This window comes from Hibiscus syriacus, unplaced genomic scaffold (genome assembly GCF_006381635.1).
Source record: "Hibiscus syriacus cultivar Baekdansim isolate YM2019G1 unplaced genomic scaffold, ASM638163v2 tig00013738_pilon, whole genome shotgun sequence".
NCBI classification, from domain to species: Eukaryota; Viridiplantae; Streptophyta; class Magnoliopsida; order Malvales; family Malvaceae; genus Hibiscus; species Hibiscus syriacus.
In genome coordinates, this window is record NW_024062308.1 from 533175 (window position 1) to 556424 (window position 23250).

Genomic DNA, 23250 nt, shown 5'->3' on the forward strand with positions numbered 1-23250 from the left:
AGCTTAACAACGAACGTAAATGAGTGTTATACGAATGGTTCACAAACAATTCACATAAATCTCTATTCATTTACACCAGTAAAAATAAATATCTAAATTATATAAGAATTTAGAATTTACGCTCGCCTCGATCATCCTCTCTGTCCATTATTGAACGTAAGCATGGATAAAAAAAAGCGCCAAAAAATGCTCACCTCTTTGCCTCATTACATTCTACGTTGTATTCGTAGTTTTAAAGGCACATGTTGAATGCTCAAAACCATGTTAAACATATAATTATCTGAAAATAACTCATACTAAACCCTCATAAATTGGGTAGTTGTTAGTTTAATAAAATCTCATAAAAGTCCAAGGAAATTAAAACATATTGCTGTCGAAGCTGTTGGTGCTATTGAGGGCCATAACCAAGTGACAAATGGCCAATCAATTATGTTGGCAAACCAAATTTGAATGAATGTACCACCACCCGCAACCCATATGACACATACTGCATTTAAGTTAACCAGTGGCAGTTGGAGATATTATTGTTGAGAAAAACCGCTGGGAGTGTTACTTGTCCCAAGGCTCCTAGTTCACCTCTCACTATAAATGTGGAGAATTGTTGCCCTACTTTTCATTCCATTCATGCTACACTAAATTTCAGATTATTTACCCGGATCTTGATGAAGATTCTCTCGCTGGTTCTTGCTTTACTAGCAGTAAGTTTTTCGATTTCATGTGATTGCTTGTTGTTGGGTGTAAATAACTAATGAGTGTTTCCTTGTACCTTTTCTTGCTTGTTGTTTGTTTTTGCAGCTTGCTGTGGTGGCAAGCCATGATGTTCCTTCACCTGAGCAATATTGGAACAATAAGCTGCCAAATACTCCTATGCCGAAGGTTGTCCAAGAAATTCTACCTTCTGGTGAGTGTTCAGTACCCTAAGGATTGTTCTTATTTAAATCAATTTACTCACTACCATAGTTTATGAGATAAACTTTGTAGAACCTCATTAACCGGTTCCCCCATAGGATTGAATGAGTCTAACGCAGTAAACAGTCACGTAATCAGCGAAGCAGCTAATAATCGGATGTGAAGCTTAATGTTGTGTTCATGATTTATTGAAAGAGAATGAGCAAATATGTTCTGTTTAGCAATTTATTCTGGAAAATGTAAGCATAGGACATGAGCAAATATGCTAACTGATGCATTCATTTTGGTGTATTTGCAGAACTGTTGGAGGAGAAAAGTACCTCTGTGAATGTAGGTGGCGGTGGTGTAAACGTCAATACAGGAAAAGGGAAGCCTGGGGGTACTGCTGTGAACGTAGGGAAGGGCGGAGTACATGTGAACACCGGGAAAGGAAAGGCAGGGGGTGGCACCCATGTGAACGTTGGCGGCAAAGGAGTTGGAGTGAACACTGGGAAAGGAAAGCCAGGAGATGGCACTCATGTCAACGTCGGAGGTAAAGGTGGAGGAGTATCTGTAAACACCGGTCACAAGGGAAAGCCGGTACATGTTAATGTTTCACCGTTTAGATACAATTATGCAGCCACTGAGAACCAAATCCATGATGACCCGAATGTGGCACTTTTCTTTTTGGAAAAGGATATGCACCCCGGGGCAACAATGACCCTTCATTTCACCGAAACTACAGAGAAACCAACTTTCTTACCTTATCAAATATCCCAATCAATACCGTTTTCATCTAACAAGTTGCCAGAAATTCTCAACAAATTTTCAGTAAAACCTGGAACAGAAAAGGCAGAGACGATGAAGAACACGATCAAGGAGTGCGAAGCGCCATCGATTCTAGGAGAAGAAAAATATTGTGCAACCTCACTTGAATCAATGATCGACTTTACCACATCCAAGCTAGGCAAAATTGATAAGGCAGTCTCTACAGAGGTGGAAAAGCAAACCCCAAAGCAGAAGTACACAGTAACAGCTGGAGTAGAGAGGATGGGAGGCGAGAAAACTGTAGTGTGCCACAAGCAGAATTATGCATATGCCGTCTTCTATTGCCATAAATCAGAAACAACAAGGGCTTACATGGTTCCTTTGAAGGGTGCTGACGGTACAAAAGCCAAAGCAGTAGCAGTCTGCCACACAGATACATCGGCATGGAACCCAAAGCATTTGGCTTTTCAAGTCCTTAAGGTTAAGCCAGGAACCGTTCCTATCTGTCATTTCCTTCCTCAAGATCACATTGTTTGGGTCCCCAAGTAAAATCCTGAAGAGTAGACCCAGACCCTTCAGTTTCATTGATCTACCACGTACAGAGTGCATTAAAATAGCTTTAAGCAATATCCAGTTTGTTGTATAATAATAATACCTCAAACCCACGAGTTTAGTTATGCATGTTCTATCAATGGATCATGTTCTTAGTATGGATAAAATGATATTACTTATTGTATCACAATGGTTTCCTGGTAAATCTATTCGAACTTCATGTGCGTGTATGTGTGTTTTGGTAGCTAATTACATTTTCCACTACATGCACATACAAGAATTTTCTCAAGCATTGTAATGCCATGAATCAAAGAAGGATGCTTATTAGTAAAATATTATGATTTTATACTAAAAAGATAAATGACATTTTATCTACTGATAAAATGAAAACTATATTAAAAGTTTAAATAAAAATAAACCAATGAGTAAGATTATATTAATTAATTAATTAAATATTTGTGAGATTGGTAGATTATTTAGTTTGATTTTATATTATTTTTATAGTTATATGGAATGTTTAATCTTCAATTAAATCTTATTTCATTGACTTCATCGGATTTATAGATAAAAGTAAGGGAATATTTTTTTAATTTAGAGGTATTTATTCCTAATATTTATTAATTGCACATGATTCTATTTGCAAAATTAATGGTAATTAATATAAATGTATACAATATTATATAGAAGCAACGATTCTGTTTACATATTTGGAAAAGAATAACTATGGTTAATTCAATCAAATAAATTTATGGGTAAACTGCGCTAATGGTCACAAAATGTTTGAGTAAATTTTCGTTTTCACTATTGATGTTTCAAAAGTCACAAATTGGTCACTATTGTTATCGTTTGTTACAAATTGGTCACTCGACGTTAACAATTGTTACTGTGGGTGACACAAAGTTTAATTGTATCGTTAAATGCTTACCTGGCCGGTTAACTACTTACATGGCACGTTAACTAATCACTAACTCAATGTTTGAGTAAATTTTATCTACTAATTGGTTAATGAGCCATGTAATCAGTTAACCGACCAGGTAAGCATTTAACGGTACAATTCAATTTTCCGTCATCCATAGTAAAGACTATTAACTTCAAGTGACTAATTTTTAACAAACGATAATGTTACTACGCAAGTAACCAATTTGTAACTTTTGAAATATCAGTGGTAAAAACGAAAACTTACTCAAACATTAGTGAATATTTGTGTAGTTTACCCTAAATTTAACTTAAAATGAAAATAATATTATTCATTAATTGACACATTAATAATTTAAACCATCCACATAAATTCTTTCATAAATATATAAGATAGTAGGATACATATTTGGATTATTTAAAATTTTATTTTGACTAATAAAAAATTTATTTTGAAAATAATTATCCACTAAAGCAACTACTTAATTTAAAACTGATTTAAATTAATTAAACTATTAAAAAAACTCAATTAAAGAGTAACTTATTTTTTTCGAAAGGTATTGCAGTAATAAATAAGTATTCGATTATTAATTTATTATGGCTTAATGCCCAAACAATTGCCCAAACTATGTATTTTGTGTCAAATAAGTGCCTACGTTTTTTTCCATCCGAGTGTCTAACATTACAAATGTTAACACTTTAGGTGTTTGGGCCGTCAATATCGTTACTTTGGACCGTTAAGTGATACGTGTCACAACCTGATAATTTTGAGATTTATTTTTTTTTATAAAATATTAAAAATATTATTATATTTATAGAAAACCCTAATTTTTCTTATATTATAAAACAACCCCAAAATCCCAAATCTTAAGCTTAATCTGTCGTTGCCACGACCACCGTGGTTGACCTAGTCCTTGCCATCATCATAGTTATATGTCGTCGATTAACCATCAGAATCGCGTGACACAATTTGCATCCTAGGGTTTACGTGATTTAAAACATCGATTTGTCGCCGATCAATCGTCAACCGGTCACGATTTCATAGGGGTTTTGGTCGCCAAGGGAGGGGAGGTCAGGTGGAGCTTCTTCGACGACAAAGGGCGGTGATAGGCGTGGGTTAGGGGTTGAAATGAAGTTTTCAAATTTTAGGGGTTATTTCAAAATTTATGTGTTTTATTTTTTAAAAATATATTATTTTATATATTTTTAAAATTACCAGGTTATAACATGTGTCACTTAACGGTAAATTAAAACCGTTAACGGTCCAAGCATCTAAAAGGGTAATGTTTGTAACGTTAGGCACCCGGATGGACCAAAAAGTAATGTTTGTAACGTTAGGCACCCGGTAGGCACTTATTTGAAAAAAAAAGGCATAGTCTGGACACTTATTTGGGCGTTAAGCCAATTATTATCGAAAAAGAGTAACGGACGTCGAGGATAACCCAAGGAGAAACACGTCACATGCACACACATAAATTTGATTTACTATTATTCTTTTTAAAAAGATTACAAAAGGAGGAATGTTAGAGGAGTTAACTCAAGTGGGACAAAGGTGAGAGGTTAAGGGTTATGGTTTTTTAAAAATGAAAAAAATTGTACAGACAATTAGTCTTCTCTTTCGCTTTCTTTTGAAAAAGTAAGATAATTTTCCAAATCTTAACCTTAATATGCCGTCGCCACCCTCTCAGACCATGACCGATATAGTCTTTGCCATCATCCTAGTTATATGCCACCGTAGTTGTCGTCGATTCACCATTGGAATCGCGTGAGATCACTGATACAAGCACGTTTTCAACTATAAAGGGAGTATTCTTGAACATCCTTATAATGCATTCACTTTATATTAGCCTTATAATATATACTATTATAATACATATCATGCTTAGGATATTAGTTACGAAGTAACTAAGTATGAACACAACTTGCACATTGTTATTTTAATATGTTAAACATGATAGGATAGTTTTATAATCATATTAAGCATGATTATTATATATGCATCAAGGCAGCATACTTATAATGCATTTCGTTAGTTCATATGCATTCATATTAGCTCTTAAGCCTCATGCATAATCTTATACATATTATGAGATGATATAATTAGCTCATGGCCTTCAAACTTAGCTTACATTACCATAAACAAACATGACAGCAAGGTATTTAGCTCATATCAGCTCAATACCATGGAATTACCTTGTTTCCTTGCACATGTAGGTACATTAGAGCATGATGCACGTTGAGGTAGCTTGGTGAATGATTTGGACGTCATATGCAGCTCACAAACAGCTTACAAAGTACAAGGCAACTCATGGAACACTAAGGGAAGCTTGATTCAGCTAGAGGAGCTTAAGGCTAGCTAAACTTAGCTAGTTGGACTATTTGGAGCTGAGTTGCCAAAAGTAATGTCAAAGGTAGCTGAATGTAGCTGAATATAATGTTAAGGAGCTCACAAGGACTTAGCTAGGAAGCTTGTTCACAAACAGCCCATGTTTGCTAGCTAGCTCCACAACTCAAGCTAGCTTGAAGGAGACACATGCACGCCCAAGAGAGAGCACATGACCAGCCATCAATCCATGCACAAGGCTGCACAACAAGGCTTCCTAGAACACCCATGTGCCTTGCATATGACCAGCCTCCACGTGCCTTGCATGTGGATCATTTAGGCGCCAAGATGAAGAGTTCTCTCCCTATTCGGCCAAGCCATGTGTTTTGCATGTGATCAGCCCCCATGTGCCTTGCATGTGGTTCATTTAGGCACCAAGATGAAGAGTTCTCTCCTTATTCGGCCAAGCATTAACTGCCATCCAAATTGGCGCCAATATGAAGTGACACAAGAACTATTCGGCCAAGGGTTATTACCCTCCATTTAAACTGAACTGTCATCTCTATTTAGCATTAAATTATGTCTCTATAGGAATGCACAAGGCTGGCCAAATCTCCTTGTAATTATTCGGCCATGTCTCTCCATTTCCTATAAATAGGAAAGCATTCATGATTTGTAATCAGACCTTTTGTTTAATTAAAGTGAGATTATTCTCTTCCTTAAGTCCTGGTGACTTTTATCGACTTATCAAGTATAATTTATACTTGTGGCGTCAACCTCTTTCTTTTCATCTTGATACTTCTAGTTCCTAGTTCTTTATAACTAGTGGGTCAAAGTACTTCATACCACCCCTTAAAGAAGCAATATAAAGTCTGGGTCTTTGCTCTATATAGCATTGGTTCTTCTTTGAGTCTTCTTTAAGATACTATCCTCACAACCATCCCTTTGTTTTATAAACCATAACCATAGCCATATCAACCATCTTTCGCTTCCATCTCTCAATTAAACAACCCACCTAATCACCTATACGTTAACCACCCTTAACCATTCTGTTTTGAGCCATTCACTTTGCAGGTTGTTTTGCTTCTTTCCTAGATCCACAATCAATTTGTTAAGGCATCAGAAGAGCCTTACATCAAGCAGTAATAAGAGCTTTGGTGGAAGAAAGCAACGTGCAACAAAAACAAAAAGGAAAATACAAAAAGAAGTGCAAGTGAAGTGCAAAGTCAAAAAAAATCAGAAAAGAAATTGAAGCACTCCAAAAGAAAGAAAGAAAATCTAGCACTCAAAAAGAAGAAAAACAAAGAAAAGAAAATAAAGAAGTTGAAGCACTCATCAACAATTATCATCACCAAGCAATTCAAGTAAGCCGTTTAAATTGATTGTGGTGATAGAAGGTTGTGAAGTGACTTGTGTAAGTAACCCTTTTGTTTCTCTTCTTTCTATTTCTAAGCCACCCTTTCATTATATTTGTTTTTCCCTTCCTACTAACCCTTTTACAGCCGACGCCAAACAAGTAAAATTTACTTGATATAGTCTTGAGTAAAGTTCTCTAGAACTTGAGACAAGAGAATCGAGAGGAAAAAGGCTGGAGAGTGTGTGAGATCAGAAGAGGACAAATAAAAGCCATTAAAGTCCTCGAGTGCAAACACGAGTGGATTGAGTGACATCAAGTTTTCTTGGAGTGACTTGTGAGGCTTTGTGAGAGTATATTATGGTAAGGTCTTTTACACATCTTATTCTTTTCTTATTTGCTAACCATGTATCGGAGTTCAGGACGATCACCAGAAAGAGAAGCCCCTAACTTGCAAACCCAAGCCATTATGCATGAAATGGCAAGATTGCTGAAATTAGAATTGGAGCCTTTGAAAGATCGTATGGATCAATTAGAAGCATCCTTAGGCAACCGGAGAGTAAACCGCCCTAGAATGGAAGAAAAATTAGAAGAGGAGGAGGCTGAAGTAACATCAGTAGCAAGAAGAGATGTTCATAGAAATCAGAATGACAACTTTAGCAACATCAAAGTGACCATTCCTCCATTTTAAGGACGAACAGATCTTGAAGCCTATATGGACTGGGTAATCAAAATCGAACACATTTTCGAATGTCAAAATTATAAAGAACAAAAGAAGGTTAGGCTTGCTGCTATAGAATTCGTGGATTATGCCTTAGTTTGGTAGGATCAATTGGTAAGTTCAAGAAGACGGAATGGTGAACACCCCATCACTACATGGGAAGAAATGAAAGCCATTATGAGGAAAATGTTCGTGCCTACTCACTATCACCGAGATCTTTATCATAAACTACAAAACTTGAAACAAGGAAGCAAGAGTGTTGAAGATTATTTCAAAGAAATGAAGATAGCCATGATCCGAGCCAATGTGGATGAAGATAAAGAAGCAACAATGACAATGTTCTTATCTGTCCTAAATCTTGATATTGCTAACCTTGTTGAACTTCAACATTATGTAGAGATTGAAGAGATTGTGCATGTAGCCATGAAAATTGAATGACAACTTAAGAGGAAAACCTGCAATCGGAGCAGTCCAAATTCGACCACCAAATGGAAGCAAGAGCCTATTACCTTCCGGAAACAAACTCCAGTCCAATCAAAGGATCGTACAGAGGTACCCAAAATTATACAAATGGCCGAATCTAGCAAGGGTAAAGAAAAACAAACCAGCACTTTCGAGAGATCAAGAGATATTAAATGTTTCAATTGTTTTGGAAAAGGGCATGTTGCTAGTCAATGTCCCAACCGAAATACCATGATGTTGCTTGACAATGGAGATATTGTATCAGATTCTGATGAGCCTATTTTTGACGAGGAACCTGAAACAATACAAGAAGAAGAAGCGGAAGAAAATGCAGATCATGGTGAGATGCTTGTTTCAAAGAGGTGCCTACAATCACAAATATCCCAAGATGATATTCAAAGAAACAATATCTTTCATACAAGGTGCCATGTTAAGGATAAGGTTTGCACAATGATCATCGATGGAGGAAGTTGCACAAACATAGCCATCACTCTTATGGTTGAAAAACTTGGATTGGCAACGTTAAAGCATCCTATGCCATATAAACTCCAATGGCTTAATGAAGGAGGTGAGTTAAATTTTACCAAACAAGTTCTAATTCCTTTTTCAGTTGGTAGATACAAGGACAAGGTGCTTTGTGACATTGTCCCTATGCATGCTAGCCACATTCTACTTGGGAGACCATGGCAGTATGACAAAAGGGTCATTCATGATTGTTTTCACAATCAATACACTTTTAATCATGATGGACGCAAGGTGACCTTGATGCCTTTAACGCCTAAAGAAGTACAATAAGATCAATTGCATATGCGAAAGAGTGTACAAGCATGGCGCAAAAATAAAACCCCAACGAAAAATGAAGAGGAACTAAACAAGAAACCAAACTTCTTCATAAAGAAACATGATGGTTCAATTCTGGAAAATGAAGGGTCTCCTACGAAAAATGGTGATGATTGGGACTTAAAGTCACAACTCTTCACCAATGGTTTTAATCTTCAAAATGTAAGTACCCTTTCATATGAAACCTTTTCTCTCCTCACTTTTCAGGACAAATCACGTGAAAGGTCACTTCCAAAAGGGATATCCCTAGATAAAGATCATTCCCAAAAGGTACCTATTGGTAAATCATATTCCAAAGAAAGACCTAAAGGGAAATCTTACGAAAGGGAGTCTAATGGAAAAACACAATCGTTCAAAGGATGTTTTCTTTTAGCAAAAAGACGTGACACTATGCAAGGACAGAATGAACTCGATTTGAGGATAAATCGCCCTAAAGAAGGGGGGATGATACAAACACGTTTTCAACTATAAAGGGAGTATTCTTGAACATCCTTATAATACATTCACTTTATATTAGCCTTATAATATATACTATTATAATACATATCATGCTTAGGATATTAGTTATGAAGTTAAAGAATAACTAAGTATGAACACAACTTGCACATTGTTATTTTAATATGTTAAACATGATATGATAGTTTTATAATCATATTAAGCATGATTATTATATATACATCAAGGCAACATACTTATAATGCATTTCGTTAGTTCATATGCATTCATATTAGCTCTTAAGCCTCATGCATAATCTTATACATATTATGAGATGATATAATTAGCTCATGGCCTTCAAACTTAGCTCACATTACCATAAACAAACATGGCAGCAAGGTATTTAGCTCATATCAGCTCAATACCATATAATTACCTTATTTTCTTGCACATGTAGGTACATTGGAGCATGATGCACATTGAGGTAGCTTGGTGAATGATTTGGACGTCATATGCAGCTCACAAACATCTTACAAAGTACAAGGCAACTCATGGAACACTAAGGGAAGCTCGATTCAGCTGGAGGAGCTTAAGGCTAGCTAAACTTAGCTAGTTGGACTATTTGGAGCTGAGTTGCCAAAAGTGATGTCAAAGGTAGCTGAATGTAGCTGAACATAATGTTAAGGAGATCACAAGGACTTAGCTAGGAAGCTTGTTCACAAACAGCCCATGTTTGCTAGCTAGCTCCACAACTCAAGCTAGCTTGAAGGAGACACATGCACGCCCAAGAGAGAGCACATGACCAGCCATCATTCCATGCACAAGGCTGCACCACAAGGCTTCCTAGAACACCCATGTGCCTTGCATATGACCAGCCTCCATGTGCCTTGCATGTGGATCATTTAGGCGCCAAGATAAAGAGTTCTCTCCCTATTCGGCCAAGCCATGTGTTTTGCATGTGATCAGCTCCCATGTGCCTTGCATGTGGTTCATTTAGGCACCAAGATGAAGAGTTCTCTCCTTATTCGGCCAAGCATTAACTGCCATCCAAATTGGCGCCAACATGAAGTGACACAAGAACTATTCGGCCAAGGGTTATTACCCTCCATTTAAACTGAACTGTCATCTCTATTTAGCATTAAATTATGTCTCTATAGGAATGCACAAGGCTGGCCAAATCTCCTTGTAATTATTCGGCCATGTCTCTCCATTTCCTATAAATAGGAAATCATTCATCATTTGTAATCAGACCTTTTGTTTAATTAAAGTGAGATTATTCTCTTCCTTAAGTCCTGGTGACTTTTATCGACTTATCAAGTATAATTTATACTTGTGGCGTCAACCCTTTTCTTTTCATCTTAATACTTCTGGTTCCTAGTTCTTTATAACTAGTGGGTCAAAGTACTTCATACCACCCCTTAAAGAAGCAATATAAAGTATGGGTCTTTGCTCTATATAGCATTGGTTCTTCTTTGAGTCTTCTTTAAGATACTATCCTCACAACCATCCCTTTGTTTCATAAACCATAACCATAGTCATATCAACCATCTTCCGCTTCCATCTCTCAATTAAACAGCCCACCTAATCACCTATACGTTAACCACCCTTAACCATTCTGTTTTGAGCCATTCACTTTGCAGGTTGTTTTACTTTCTTCCTAGATCCACAATCAATTTGTTAAGGCATCAAAAGAGCCTTACATCAATTACAATTTTCATCCTATAGTTTGCGGGATTTAAAATATCGATTTGTGGTCTATCGATCATCAATCGGTCACAATTTCATATGGGTTTTGCTCGCTGAGGGGAGAGGAGGTCGGGTGTATCTTCTTAGATGGCAAAAGGCGGTGGTAGATGCAGGTTAGGGGTTGAAATGAAGTTTTCAAAGTTTAGGGGTTACTTCGAAGTTTTTGTGTTTTAAAAAAAAATATATATATATTTTGTTTATTTTTAAAATTAAAAGGTTGTAACACGTGTCACTTAACGGGAAAATTAACACTGTTAACGGTATGGACACCTATAAGGGTAACGTTTGTAACGTTAGGAACCCGGATGTACAATAAAAACATAAGCACTTATTTGACAAAAAACATAGTTTGGGCACTTATTTAGGCATTAAGCCAATTATTATCGAAAAAGACTACCGAATACCGAGGAGAACCCAAGGAGGAACACGTCACACGCACACACATAATTTTGATTTACTATTATTATTTTTAAAAGATTAAAAAAAAGAGGGAGGTTAAAGGAGTTAACTCAAGCGGGATAAAGGTGGGAGGTTAAGGGTTAGGGTTTTTAAAAAAGGAAACAAATGTACAGGCAATCAATTTTCTCTTTTGCTTTCTTCTGAAAAAGTTAGATAATTTTTCAAATCTTAACCTTAATCTGCGTCGCCACCCTCTTCGGCCATAACTACTGTCGTCAACGTAGTCTTTGTCATCATCCTAGTTATATGTCGCTGTAGTTGTCGCCGATTCACCATCGAAATCGTGTGAGATCACAATTTTCATCCTATAGTTTGCGGGATTTAAAACATTAATTTGTGGTCAATCAATCATCAATCAATCACAATTTCATATGGGTTTTGGTCGTCGGGGGGATGGGAGGTCGGGTGGAGCTCCTTCTACGGCAAAAGGCGACGGTAGGCGAAGGTTAGGGGTTGAAATGAATGTTTTCAAAGTTTAGGGGTTATTTCAAAATTTATTTGTTTTTTTTAAAAAATATATATGATTTTATATATTTTAAAATTACCAAATTGTAACACGTGTTACTTAACGAAAAAATTAACATCATTAATGGTCTGTGCAACTAAAAAAATAACATTTATAATATTAGACAGATAAATAAAAAATTAAATATTTATTTGACAAAAAAAATATAGTTTAATCATTTATTTTGACACGAAACCAATTATTATAAAAAAAAAACTGACAAACGTCGAGGAAAACCTAAAGAAAAACACGTCACGCGCGCGCGCACAGACACAAATTTAATTTATTATTATTCTTTTTAAAAGGTTACAAAAATAAGGAGGTTAAAGGATTTAACTCAAGCGGGACAAAGGTGGGAGGTTAAGGGTTAGGGTTTATAAAAAAGGGAAAAAATTGTACAGACAATCAGTCTTCTCTTTCGTTTTCTTCTGAAAAAGTAAGATAATTTATCGGTATTCTTTTCTGTTTATTGTAGAGTTTAGTAGCTGTTACTAACGGCATTGGTTTATAAGAATCAATTTAGGGTTCTTTGCGGCTTTTGGTTTTCCCGGAATGTAGTTTCTTGAAATATTTCTGTTAGAAATTGTTTTATTGGCGGTCCTTCACAAATCTTGTTTTTAAACTAATCTCATTGGTGTTCTATTTTTCTCGTATGATTTTTCGTAATTAATTTTTTTGGGGGAAAATTTCATCATGGGTTCTGTTATTTTTAATAAAGTATGTCAATATAAGTTGGAATGTTCGATTTGTGTGTTGAATATTTCTTCCATTATCTTAATTTTTTACAGGTTTTGTTTTTCTTGTTAAGTGGAGGCCTGCTGTGTGAGTATGATAGAAGTCGATGGAACTGAGGACCTTGAATTCAAGTGGGGTAAAAAAAGGGGAATTGGTGGGAAAAAGAGAGATGTTCAGTTTTATGAATCATTTACTTTTGATGGTGTTGATTATGCTCTTTATGACAATGTTTATCTTTATAAGGAAGACGAACCATTGCCTTATCTTGGGAAACTTATAAAAATATGGGAGAATGCAGATAAATCGAAGAAAGTGAAGGTCTTATGGTTTTTTCGACCTGAGGAGATCTCAAATTATCTTGTCGATGGATTGGCACATCCGAATGAAATATTTTTAGCATCTGGTGATGGAGTAGGCCTTTCCAACGTTAATCCATTGGTAATTGTGATTTTATATATATAAAAAAATCAGTTCTCTTATATTTCATTTTCTAGACAGAAATTGTCATAGTTATGTGTGCCGTGACTTGTAATTCACAATTTGATTTTGGTGAGTTTTAGTAGTGACTGACAGCAGGTGTATTATTTTTTCTATTGCTTTTTATTTGAGGAAGTATTTAGCATGATAATTTTAGGGGCTTTCTGTTCAACTAATTATTTAAGTGGTAATTTCACCTTTTTGTTTAGCTATTAGGCTATTTGGAAATTCCTTGCATGAAATGAGTAGAAAACAGTTGGATGGAACGTGTCCAAGAGTTCTTATCTCTTATTTACTTTTGACACAGTAGTGGGCTATAAAGTGGAATAGATTTGGTCTACTTATAATCCTTGAAAATGTTTATTTATGTTCAATTCACTTTAGCCTTAAGGATATTAAAGTCGTTACTTGAATTGTTTATCAGTTATGTCTAAAGTAAGTACCTTGTTAGATATGATTCAGTTTTTAAGTGTTAAACATACATTCAGGAAGCAATTATTGGAAAATGCAATGTAGTTTGCATTTCAAAGGATAGCAGAAATCCACAACCTTCAGAAAGAGATATCCAAATGGCGGACTTTGTGTTTTACCGTACTTTTGATGTTGGGCTGTGCATTATCTTCGATAAGATAGATGAAAAAATTGCTGGAACTGAAGGTATTTATTTTACAGTCATATATTCATCTCTTCTATTGTGATTTTGATGCTGGTTGTATTAATTGTTGAAATTCCTGTTTCTATTTCTCAATTTGTTGCAGCTAAATTTATTTTTAACCTACCCAACTTTAGCGTGGATGATAAAAATGCTCGTGAAAATGCTATAGAAACAAATGGAAGAGTGAGTTTGACTAAGCCAAACTCATCCGAGGATCAAATTCCTGAAGATGATAGACAAGAACAGAAACCTGTGGTTGCAGAGAATCTTGCTCCCAATGATAGACAAGAAAATGGCTTTAACTACAAATCAACTTCAGACGTAAAAGTTTCATCAGTTAAACCTAATATCTCCCAGAGAGAGAAGCTTATTTCTGGTGTACTTACAGACTCAGTTGGACAGGCAAAAAGAGATGACAGACAGGAAAGTACTTATGGTAATAAGACAGGTTTTAGCGGTAACATTAAAGAAAATGCAAACTCTTCTGTTGAGAAGATAGGTCATGCCAATCAAGTCAAAATTGATGAAAAATTAAAATCCATCAAGGATACGAGTGAATTGGATGAGAGGCCATATAAGAAAGCAAAGCTTGATGGTTCTGTGAAGGTCTCAAATGACAAGGAAAGTTCAAGACATCCTACAGATCCTTGTCGGACTGCCAAAAACTGTTCCAATAAGCTGAAAATTGATGATAAACTCACAAAACTTACTAACTGCAAAACTCCAGCAATGCCTCCAAACAATGGTAAAAGAACTGGTGAAAAAGCTGTAGAAGTTACCCGTATGCCTGTTTCCGTAAGTGGTATTTTGCAGTTGCATTTTCTTTTTTCCCTCCTGATCAATTTCATTTTAAAGATATTATGTTGAGGGGACACAGGGTTCTAATGCACATTAAGCTCAAAGCATGGGGTTGGTATTATTTGATAAGAAAGATGTGATTACTTTGCAACTGACAGTTATTTGGCCAAATCTTAGTTTTTGGAATTCTATTGTTGATTAATGGCTTTGTTGTACTTTTATTGTTATATAGATGATAGGTAAATCTTGTGAAACCTTTCTTTTCTTGGTTTGCCTGACCAATTTAGAGTCTAATTTCTTCCTCTTGAATCCTTTGAAAAATAATTGAATAAATAAAATCACACGTCCTAAAAATTTCAATTTATTTAACGTGTAATAAAATAATAGTGTAGTCTCATATGCTTGTTTCTCCTACTTGGTTCCTGCCATTACTTCTATCCTGTACAGTGTCATGCTTGCCTGTTTCTGCTTTCCCACCTATTGTGGATTTACTACCCATATCCCTGTGTTGTTTTCTCTGATGTGAAAAATTCTGTGGATATTTACTTCTTACATGTTATTGTTTCATACTGACAGGATAGGAGCAATTGGTTTGGTGAAATTGTAAGTACTCCTCCGTCACTTCAAATTTCTAAAGTGATTGGTTAAATTAGTTTCACATCCTACTTTGAATGTTGTTATGCTTTCATAAATTTAGTCTAGAATCTTCAAACTGATCTTTAAACTGCCTCATATATTGTTTCAGCCTTGGGAAGAAAGAATGCAAGATGCACATGAGCAAGGAAAACTTGTTCTGTTTCAAAATTTAGATCCAGCTTACACTTCAGCAGATGTGGAGGTAATATCTTTTATGAATAAAATATTATGTTGTGTTTGTAGCGTTTTGTGTTTTCATCCATCTATATCTGTTTTATCTCTATTTTCCTCTCTCTACCTTATCTGCCTTGTACCTTTTTACTTTGTTATGAAGAATATATATTTATTTTTCAGGATATAGTTTGGACTGCCTTCAAGAAAACTTGCAGAGCAAAGGTGTTGCAGAGGACTGCATATTCTAGCTCTCATTCTGGTATAAACATGTTCTATATGGAATTTTCACGGGAAACAGTTTTCCTCCCAGTGGAACTAAAAAAAGTAATATGGATTATCTGAATACGGAATGAAAAGTTGCCAAAATAATACGAAATATCATCTGATACTTTGAATAGCTAGAGGTACTGATACAGAACTCTGCTATTATTCTCACTGGGGGATGATATCTAGATTCTAGTCAATATTGGAGCTTTCAAACAGGATATATTAGAAAAGGTAGACAAGAAAGGTTGGCCTGAGTGTTTTGTTAATGGCTATTGGTGTTTGTCTCAAATGATTTTTGAAGTTATATCATGTCTGTTTAATATCATCTTCATGTATATCCTTGCTTTTGCTTCCTAACATAGTTCATCAATATACCTATATTTAAAATATAAAACTAAAAGCAGCCTCTTTAGGCAGGCTACCTCAAGTATAACTTGTGGTGGATAAATTGAGCATTTTAAGGAAAATAGTTTGTTTATGTTGTAGTTCAAGCATTTGCTATATTCGATACTAGGGAAGTAGCAAAGGATGTTATTACAAAATTGGATAAGGGATGCTTGTTGCTACCAAATCAGAGGTATGGTGCAATCATTTTCAATATGTGGTGCAGCACTTATGTTATTGTTATCATAATCCATTCCTAGTTTCATGCTTCTTCAACCAATGGTTTAGAAAGTTTCTCTTCACAGCTTGCACATTTTCATTTTTTCCTTGTTTTATAATGGAAGTGTTTGTGATCAGCTTTCCCTTTTGTCTTACTAAAATATATAGTTTTAGTTTTTTTGATCATATGATCTCATTTTCTGTAGTGTCCTGACCTCATTAGCACTCTCTTATCCCTCTTTTAATCATTCATTTTGCTCATTTTCACCATATTGTTTGTCTGGGGCTCTGTGCTGGTCCGTTTATTTTGTCTTATTCATAACCTTTAGATTAATTTGCAGCATGCGAAACTGGCCCTAAGGGCTGAGGATACCATTTATTTTCTTTTATTTTTTGTCGTGTAGGCCACTCGTTGTTTGCATCCCAAATCCCTGCTTCTCCAGGAAGCAGTCCACTTTTGCAGGTCATCTCATTGTTGATAAGCTCAAATCCCTACGGGAGATGGTACCTATTTCTCTCTCTCTCTCTCTCTCTCTCTCTCTCTCTCTACCTCTCTCTCTCCCTCCTTCCGTCTCTCTCAATTTGTAGGTGTTGGTTGGTGTTGGCATGTTTAATCACACCCTATGCTACATGGATGTAGTAAATGTGACTTTATTTCATGGTTCTGTTTTTTCTTTTTGTTTCTGTTAATTTGTTGCTGGGTATTCCCCTTTCTTTTCACAGAAAGAAGCGGTATCTACTTCACATTGTTCCCAACCCAACACACTTGAATATGATATGGCCATGGAATGGTGCTTACTGGCAGAAACATCCAATCAGTCCTGGAAAAAACTATATGAGGTTTTTTATTTCTACCATTCTTTTTATATGTTTTCCTACCTTTTGTTGCTTTGTGTTAAGCATGTATTTTGGATTTTTTTTAGCAACAATGGAAAGAGATAAAAAGAGTAAAAGCCAACTTTAAGTCCAAATGAGCGCCGATGATTTTGTCGTCCCCTGATTTTGGTTAGTACAACCGACTAGCTACTACCCTTTTCTGTTTTAAGCATAATATGTGGTTCTGTTTATAGATGATATGGCTGCTAAAGTGCTAATTTTTTGTTTAGTATATCCCTTGGAATTGGAAGGAAGCCATTTTTGGAAGCAAACATCCAATGTGGATTTTCCTATATGAAGGTATGGTCTCTACGACTATTCCATTTGCCTACTTTCCGCCAAAAAAAAAAAGCTCCAGTGTCTTGGAACTTCTTTTTGATGATACTGGTTTCTTTTCTAAGTTTGTTACATTTTTTTCCTTTGGTGACCTATACTCGTGGAAAATATGTTGCAGTTGTCAAGCTGTTGGAAGTGGGGAAACTTGATTCCACATGTGTTGTCGATGCACTTCAACTAGGTGAAGTATTGTTAAAGCTGATGGAATTTGCAAAATGGATGCCTGAGCTTCCATTGTTAGGTAATCAAGGCAAATTTTGGAAAGAGAAGTAATTACGATTTGCAGTTCAGTTTTAGCATGATGGTTAAATCCTCTTGTATATGTAAAACCTATGGGTATGTTGCGTGTTTGTCATCGTATACAACTTTGTTCTTTTTCCTAGGGTACTTGTAAGTTAATGATCCAAGAAGGAATGTTGTTTTAAATGCGTATGATATTGACGTGCCTACCGCTGAATCCACCTGTGTCAAATATGCAGTAGAATGTTGACAATAATCTTTTTTAAAGTTTATATTTTGTTAGCCTTTTAATAGGACAATTTGACATTGAACGTGATGTAGAGAGATTGAAAATCAAAACAACTTTATTGTCTATAAACTATTCACAATTCATATATTTTGATACTTGAGCGTGGCTTGTCGTTTTTTTATTTTTAGTTTATATAAGATTCGCTTTAATAATGAAATGCAAGTACAAGACATCTGGCCGTTGGCATCTAGTTGATGTAAAGTGCGCTCGATTCATGTTTTTTAGTTACAGAAGAGTTTTCTTCTTTATTTTATTGTTTATAAATAAAAAAAAATGTGAAATTACATTCACCAAGACATTTTTCAATTATAACCGTTGAAGTCACGTAAAAAAAACATTCCGCCTTATCTCCGCTCACCAAACACCTAATTCATGGGGGATTCAAGTTGTAATAGTCTTCTCATTTTGCTTGGTTCCGTTTATTTTTAGTATCTTCTGCTACATGAACCCCTTTATACTCAATAGTATAGTTCCATACATAGAAGAAAAAGGAAATCTATAGAGCAATTTTAAATCGGAAAAATTGATTAACAAATTAAATGAAATAAATTGAAAAAAAATTATTTAATTAAGAATATAAATATTCAAACTTCGTAACTAACTATTACGCATAAAAGTATGAACCAACATATAATTTACGAGTAGGTGATACTCGCATCGCATCGCATCAGTTCAAATAAATTAAAAGATAAATATGCTACGATAAATAATTTATTTATTGAGACGTGTTTTCGTTACATGGTATGTTTTAGAACTGGTAAAAATGAATCAAGCAAGACGAAGGAACGACGTCGTAAAGCTTTCATTTTGTTCGTTTAATCTGACCGTTATTTGAAAATATATATATAGAAAGAGAGAGAAACAGGAAAGGACACCTGGTAATCAATTAGAGCGAGTACAGAGGGATTCCCACCCAGCCCTTCCCATCTCCATCTCCATCTCCATCTCCATCTTTTGTTTCCCTCCCTCGGCTTTGCAGCCTGTGCATCCTTCACTTGGTATCTTCTCGTCTTCTCTCGAATCTGACTCTTACCGTTTTCAAACCATAAATCTAATCCTGGCCCCGTTAAAAACCAATAAGAATCGAACCACCGTCTCCGGTTCGGTGTTCATTGTCCGAGTCGGTGGGAACTGAACATTTTTTTAAAAGGGTTGCGCTCAGTCCAGAATAGATAACGAAGAATCGGTGGCTCGTTGCAAGGACCGAAAAAGCTTAATGAAAGAAGCGGTTGTAGATCGCAACGCCTTTGCAGCTGCCCATTATGGGTACGCCATTTCCTTGAAGAACACTGGAGCTGCCTTGAGTGACTATGGCCATGGAGAAGCTGAAGTGCCTCTCCTAAACCCTCCACAGATCCCTGCTTCTCTTGAATCTACTCCTCAACCGCCTCCACCGCCTCCGATGATGGACAATTTCCCTCCACCGCCACCGCTTCCTAATTTCTCCCCTAGCCCTCCCCATCAAACGCACCGTTAGTATGCCCGCAATGCCCGTAAAAAATCGCAAGGAGTTTGATGCTTCCCTCGCTATTGAAGAAGAGGAGGAAGAAGAAGATGATGAAGAACATCATGAGGGAAACGACAATGATAATAATAATGAGGATCTGAGAAAAGATTCAATAGGGTTCCGTCGGGAGGAGATAACTCCCACAAGGACTCCTGAGAACAACAATGTCGACCACCGCCCGCCGCCGATGCCGGAAGCTAAAAACGTTGCTTGGGATTACTTCTTCATGGTCGACGATAACATGCCAGGTCCGAGCTTGGATTTGGACGATGGAAATAATGAAGCTGCTAGTACAAATGTTGATGCTTTAGAGAACAATGTCAATGAAGTGGGGCTTAGCGACCCCGGCGGATTTGATAGTGAGATTGAGCCAAAAACGCCGGAAAGGACTGAGAAGGTGGCGATGGCAGTTGAGGACCTGGAGGTTAATGATGATAAAGGGAAGCAACAGGTACATATTGAACATTCGAAAACGGCTCCGGCGGATTTCAGGAGAACGAAGGTTGTTCCCAGTGTTAATTTAATGGAGGTTTTGAATGAGATTGATGATCATTTCCTGAAAGCCTCAGAGAGTGCTCAGGAGGTTTCTAAGTTGCTGGAAGCAACAAGGTTGCATTATCATTCCAATTTTGCTGATAATCGAGGTAATCTACATGTGTTTTCTTTATTGCTTTGGCATTAAGTTATTTAGATGTTGTTAATTTGCTAATAAGTTTGGGCTGTGACAAAATGAGTTTTCTTCACAACTGATGATTGCACTTGCTTGTGTTTGATCAAAGCAGGGATTTGTGAACATCTTTTCTGAGAAAGGTTGAAGCGTGACGCATGTTTAGATCTGGAAAAAGAAATTGTAGTTCTGAATGTGATTTGATGGGCTTCTTGGTGGAAGGTGGCTTTACATTTAGATCTTGTTGTCCTTTAGCTCCACGCTGGAATCTGGCCTTGACCTTAGATCTTTCTACTTTTTCTTTCTATTGAAAAGATGAAAAACTGCTAATATTTTGAAAGGGTGAATATTCATCATGTTATTCTTTGAGAAATGCACATTCAAGCTGGAAATAAAATTAGTAGGGTGGAAATTTAAAAGGATAGAAAAGTGGAAAGATGGAAAATTAATTTTTCTTTCCATTGTGGGCTTGGTTGGAAGTATGGTAAAATTGAAAAAAAAATAAAATTTTATTTCCATTAATTGCTTGGTAGGGTCGAAGAATGAGAGGGAATAAAATTGAACTTTGAAAAATACATATATTTTGAACTAATTCATATTTTCTCTCCTCTTTTCCTACCAAATTAGGATGATTTGTTTTTACACATGAAGATAGAAAGTGATCTCATTTTCCCTTCCCTCAAGTTTCTTTCCTACCAACCATACTCAATATTTATTTTCTTTTCATTTTCCACCCCCTTCTCCCATCCTTTCATTTTTCTATCCAAGCAAGCAAAGCCTAAAAGCAAAAGAACAATCAGATGTTGGTTTGAGATTTGAGAATATGTCTATCCAGCTCATAAAGATTATGAATTTCACTTTATAATCTTGTATTACTATTTGTAATTGCTGTTCTAATGAGAAATCTTTAATAACTATTCCAAGAGAAAAAGGAAATGCTTTAATGTTTTTATACAGTGGACATATATTGATCGTTTTTGTGATCTTGTTGATTGTAGGACATATTGATCATTCTGAAAGGGTAATGCGTGTCATTACATGGAATAGGTCTGTTAGAGGCATGACGAATGGTGAAAATGGGAAGGGTGAGTTTGATTCAGAAGACTACGAGACTCATGCTACTATTCTGGAGAAGTTGTTAGCATGGGAGAAGAAACTTTATGATGAAGTGAAGGTGCATTTTTTTATACTAGTTTATTGTTTTCTCTGTTAAAATTGTACGGCCTGCTACTTGCCATGACCGTGTTTATTGCTTCCTTGGCAAGCAACTTTCTCTAGTTCCTTCTTTTAATCCATTGCAAACCACCTTTCTGCCAAATGTATCGCCTGAATGAAAGATTATCTTAATCTTAATATTGATATGATGTTTTCTTTTTTTGATGTTCTTCTGAATCTTATGAAATTTGGTCCTGTTTGTAGCAAGGGGAGTTGGTGAAACTCGAGTACAAAAGGAAGCTGGCTTCGTTAAACAAGCAGAAAAAACACAGAGCTAGTACTGAATCGTTGGAAAGAACAAAAGCAGCTGTAAGTCATTTACACACGAGATACATAGTTGACATGCAGTCCCTGGATTCAACAGTGGCAGAAGTTAACCGAATACGTGATGAGCAGTTGTATCCAAAACTTTTTATGCTTGTTGATGGGTAAGTTTTAATATGAAAATATCAAGAAAGTTGTATCTATTGCTTCTAATGCTGCTGCTAATAATATATCTGATGGAAAGATTACGCTTTCTGTTTCACTTGGTATCTGTCTTTATAAGCTTATACCTAATTGTTTTTGTTTGCTCCTACGTATTGAACTAAGAAACCAACCGACTAATCACTATCCAACAATGGCTATAAAAGTTGACATTCTAATTTGCAGGATGGCTAACATGTGGGCAAGGACGTGCATACGTCATGATAGGCAGCTCAAGATTGTTGAAAAGCTCAACTCTCTTGACATTGCATTTGTCTCCAAAGAAACAACGAAGCACCACCACGAGCAGACCATCCAACTTCATAGTGTCTTCCAAGAATGGCATTTACAATTCGATAAGCTTGTCACTCATCAGAAGCAATACATTCTAGCTCTGTACAACTGGCTAAAGTTGAATCTAATCCCTATCGAAAGCAACTTGAAAGAGAAAGTCTCCTCGCCTCCACGAGCGCAGAATCCTCCTATCAAAACACTCCTTCATACGTGGCATGATTGTCTTGAAAAGCTTCCTGACGAGGTAGCCAAATCCACTATTTCTTCATTTGCTGCTGTGATAAAAACCATAATCATTCATCAAGACGAAGAGATGAAACTAAAAGAGAAGTGCGAGGAAACCCAGAAGGAATTTTTGCGAAAGAGCCAGGCATTCGAGGAATGGTATCACAAGTATAAGCAAAGCGATTTGGGTCAGATGAAACAGATGCAGAAAAGGGTGAAGATGCAAATGCCAATGATGATGCTGTATCCGAGAGGCAATTTGCGGTGGAGAGCTTGAAAAAGAGGTTGGAAGAGGAAGTTGATGCTAATGAAAAACATTGCATTCAGGTGAGAGAGAAATCGTTGGTAAGTCTTAAAATCCGACTGCCGGAACTTTTCCGGGCTATGTCGGAATATTCTCATGCCTGCTCTGATGCTTATGAGAAGTTAAGGACTATTAACCTGTCGTAAAAACCAAATAGTGCTCCCTCTTAATAGATTCAGCTCTGTTTTGCTAGGAGCGTCTTATTAGCTAATGTAACTTGGTAATTCCAGTTTTTGGCAATGCAAATTGTTATTTAAATACCTATGCGCAAAAGAATCGGTTTTAATTTCGATAAATACCATGTCAGGATAGGGAGAGCGAGCGGAGACTACGTATTTTGATAGTTGGAATACATTGACAAAACCGTTGCTTACCATTCTAAATCAAAATCTACCTTTCACCTCTCATATTTACCAAAGTACCACTCTTCCGGCGGTTTCACTTTCGACTCTTAAAGCTGGAAAATGTGGGCCTCTCTGACTAGCTTCTACCTTTAATTATGAACGCATTACCTTCAAG

At 36.2% G+C, this 23250-nt stretch overlaps 2 protein-coding genes and 1 pseudogene across 7 annotated transcripts; all 3 read left to right on the forward strand.

Annotated features, from left to right (window-relative positions):
- Positions 1-603: 603 nt before the first annotated feature.
- On the forward strand, positions 604-2432 carry LOC120206397 (BURP domain protein RD22-like). Of its 6 annotated transcripts, none has more exons than XM_039206067.1 (5): positions 604-698; positions 796-901; positions 1208-1243; positions 1307-1375; positions 1442-2432. In XM_039206067.1, exons 1-5 carry the CDS (start codon positions 663-665, stop codon positions 2203-2205), a joined length of 1011 nt encoding a protein of 336 aa, XP_039061998.1. In that variant the 5' UTR covers positions 604-662; the 3' UTR covers positions 2206-2432. The 6 variants fall into 6 exon arrangements, with proteins under 6 accessions (XP_039061998.1, XP_039061996.1, XP_039061995.1 ...); XM_039206066.1 differs by having other exon boundaries at positions 607-698; positions 1307-1351; positions 1418-2432; XM_039206065.1 differs by having other exon boundaries at positions 605-698; positions 1208-1375.
- A 9864-nt stretch (positions 2433-12296) lies between these two features.
- LOC120206396 (protein ANTI-SILENCING 1-like) lies at positions 12297-17957 on the forward strand. Its single transcript, XM_039206061.1, has 13 exons — positions 12297-12404; positions 12757-13141; positions 13669-13837; positions 13939-14630; positions 15210-15236; positions 15379-15471; positions 15624-15702; positions 16197-16287; positions 16718-16817; positions 17037-17153; positions 17237-17318; positions 17420-17489; positions 17644-17957. Exons 2-11 carry the CDS (start codon positions 12797-12799, stop codon positions 17285-17287), a joined length of 1764 nt encoding a protein of 587 aa, XP_039061992.1. The 5' UTR covers positions 12297-12404; positions 12757-12796; the 3' UTR covers positions 17288-17318; positions 17420-17489; positions 17644-17957.
- On the forward strand, positions 17468-22877 carry LOC120206362 (annotated as a pseudogene).
- The last annotated feature ends 373 nt before the right edge of the window (positions 22878-23250 follow it).

What these genes read in the sequence shown, in the direction of transcription:
- LOC120206397 (XM_039206062.1), top strand. Translation starts at nt 663, where the DNA reads ATGAAGATTCTCTCGCTGGTTCTTGCTTTACTAGCA. An exon ending in TGGTTCTTGCTTTACTAGCA is followed by an intron (nt 699 to 795) that starts GTAAGTTTTTCG and finishes TTGTTTTTGCAG; the next exon opens with CTTGCTGTGGTGGCAAGCCA. An exon ending in CCAAGAAATTCTACCTTCTG is followed by an intron (nt 902 to 1,207) that starts GTGAGTGTTCAG and finishes GTGTATTTGCAG; the next exon opens with AACTGTTGGAGGAGAAAAGT.
- LOC120206396 (XM_039206061.1), top strand. Translation starts at nt 12,797, where the DNA reads ATGATAGAAGTCGATGGAACTGAGGACCTTGAATTCAAGTGGGGTAAA. An exon ending in TTTCCAACGTTAATCCATTG is followed by an intron (nt 13,142 to 13,668) that starts GTAATTGTGATT and finishes ACATACATTCAG; the next exon opens with GAAGCAATTATTGGAAAATG. An exon ending in CCTGGAAAAAACTATATGAG is followed by an intron (nt 17,154 to 17,236) that starts GTTTTTTATTTC and finishes GATTTTTTTTAG; the next exon opens with CAACAATGGAAAGAGATAAA.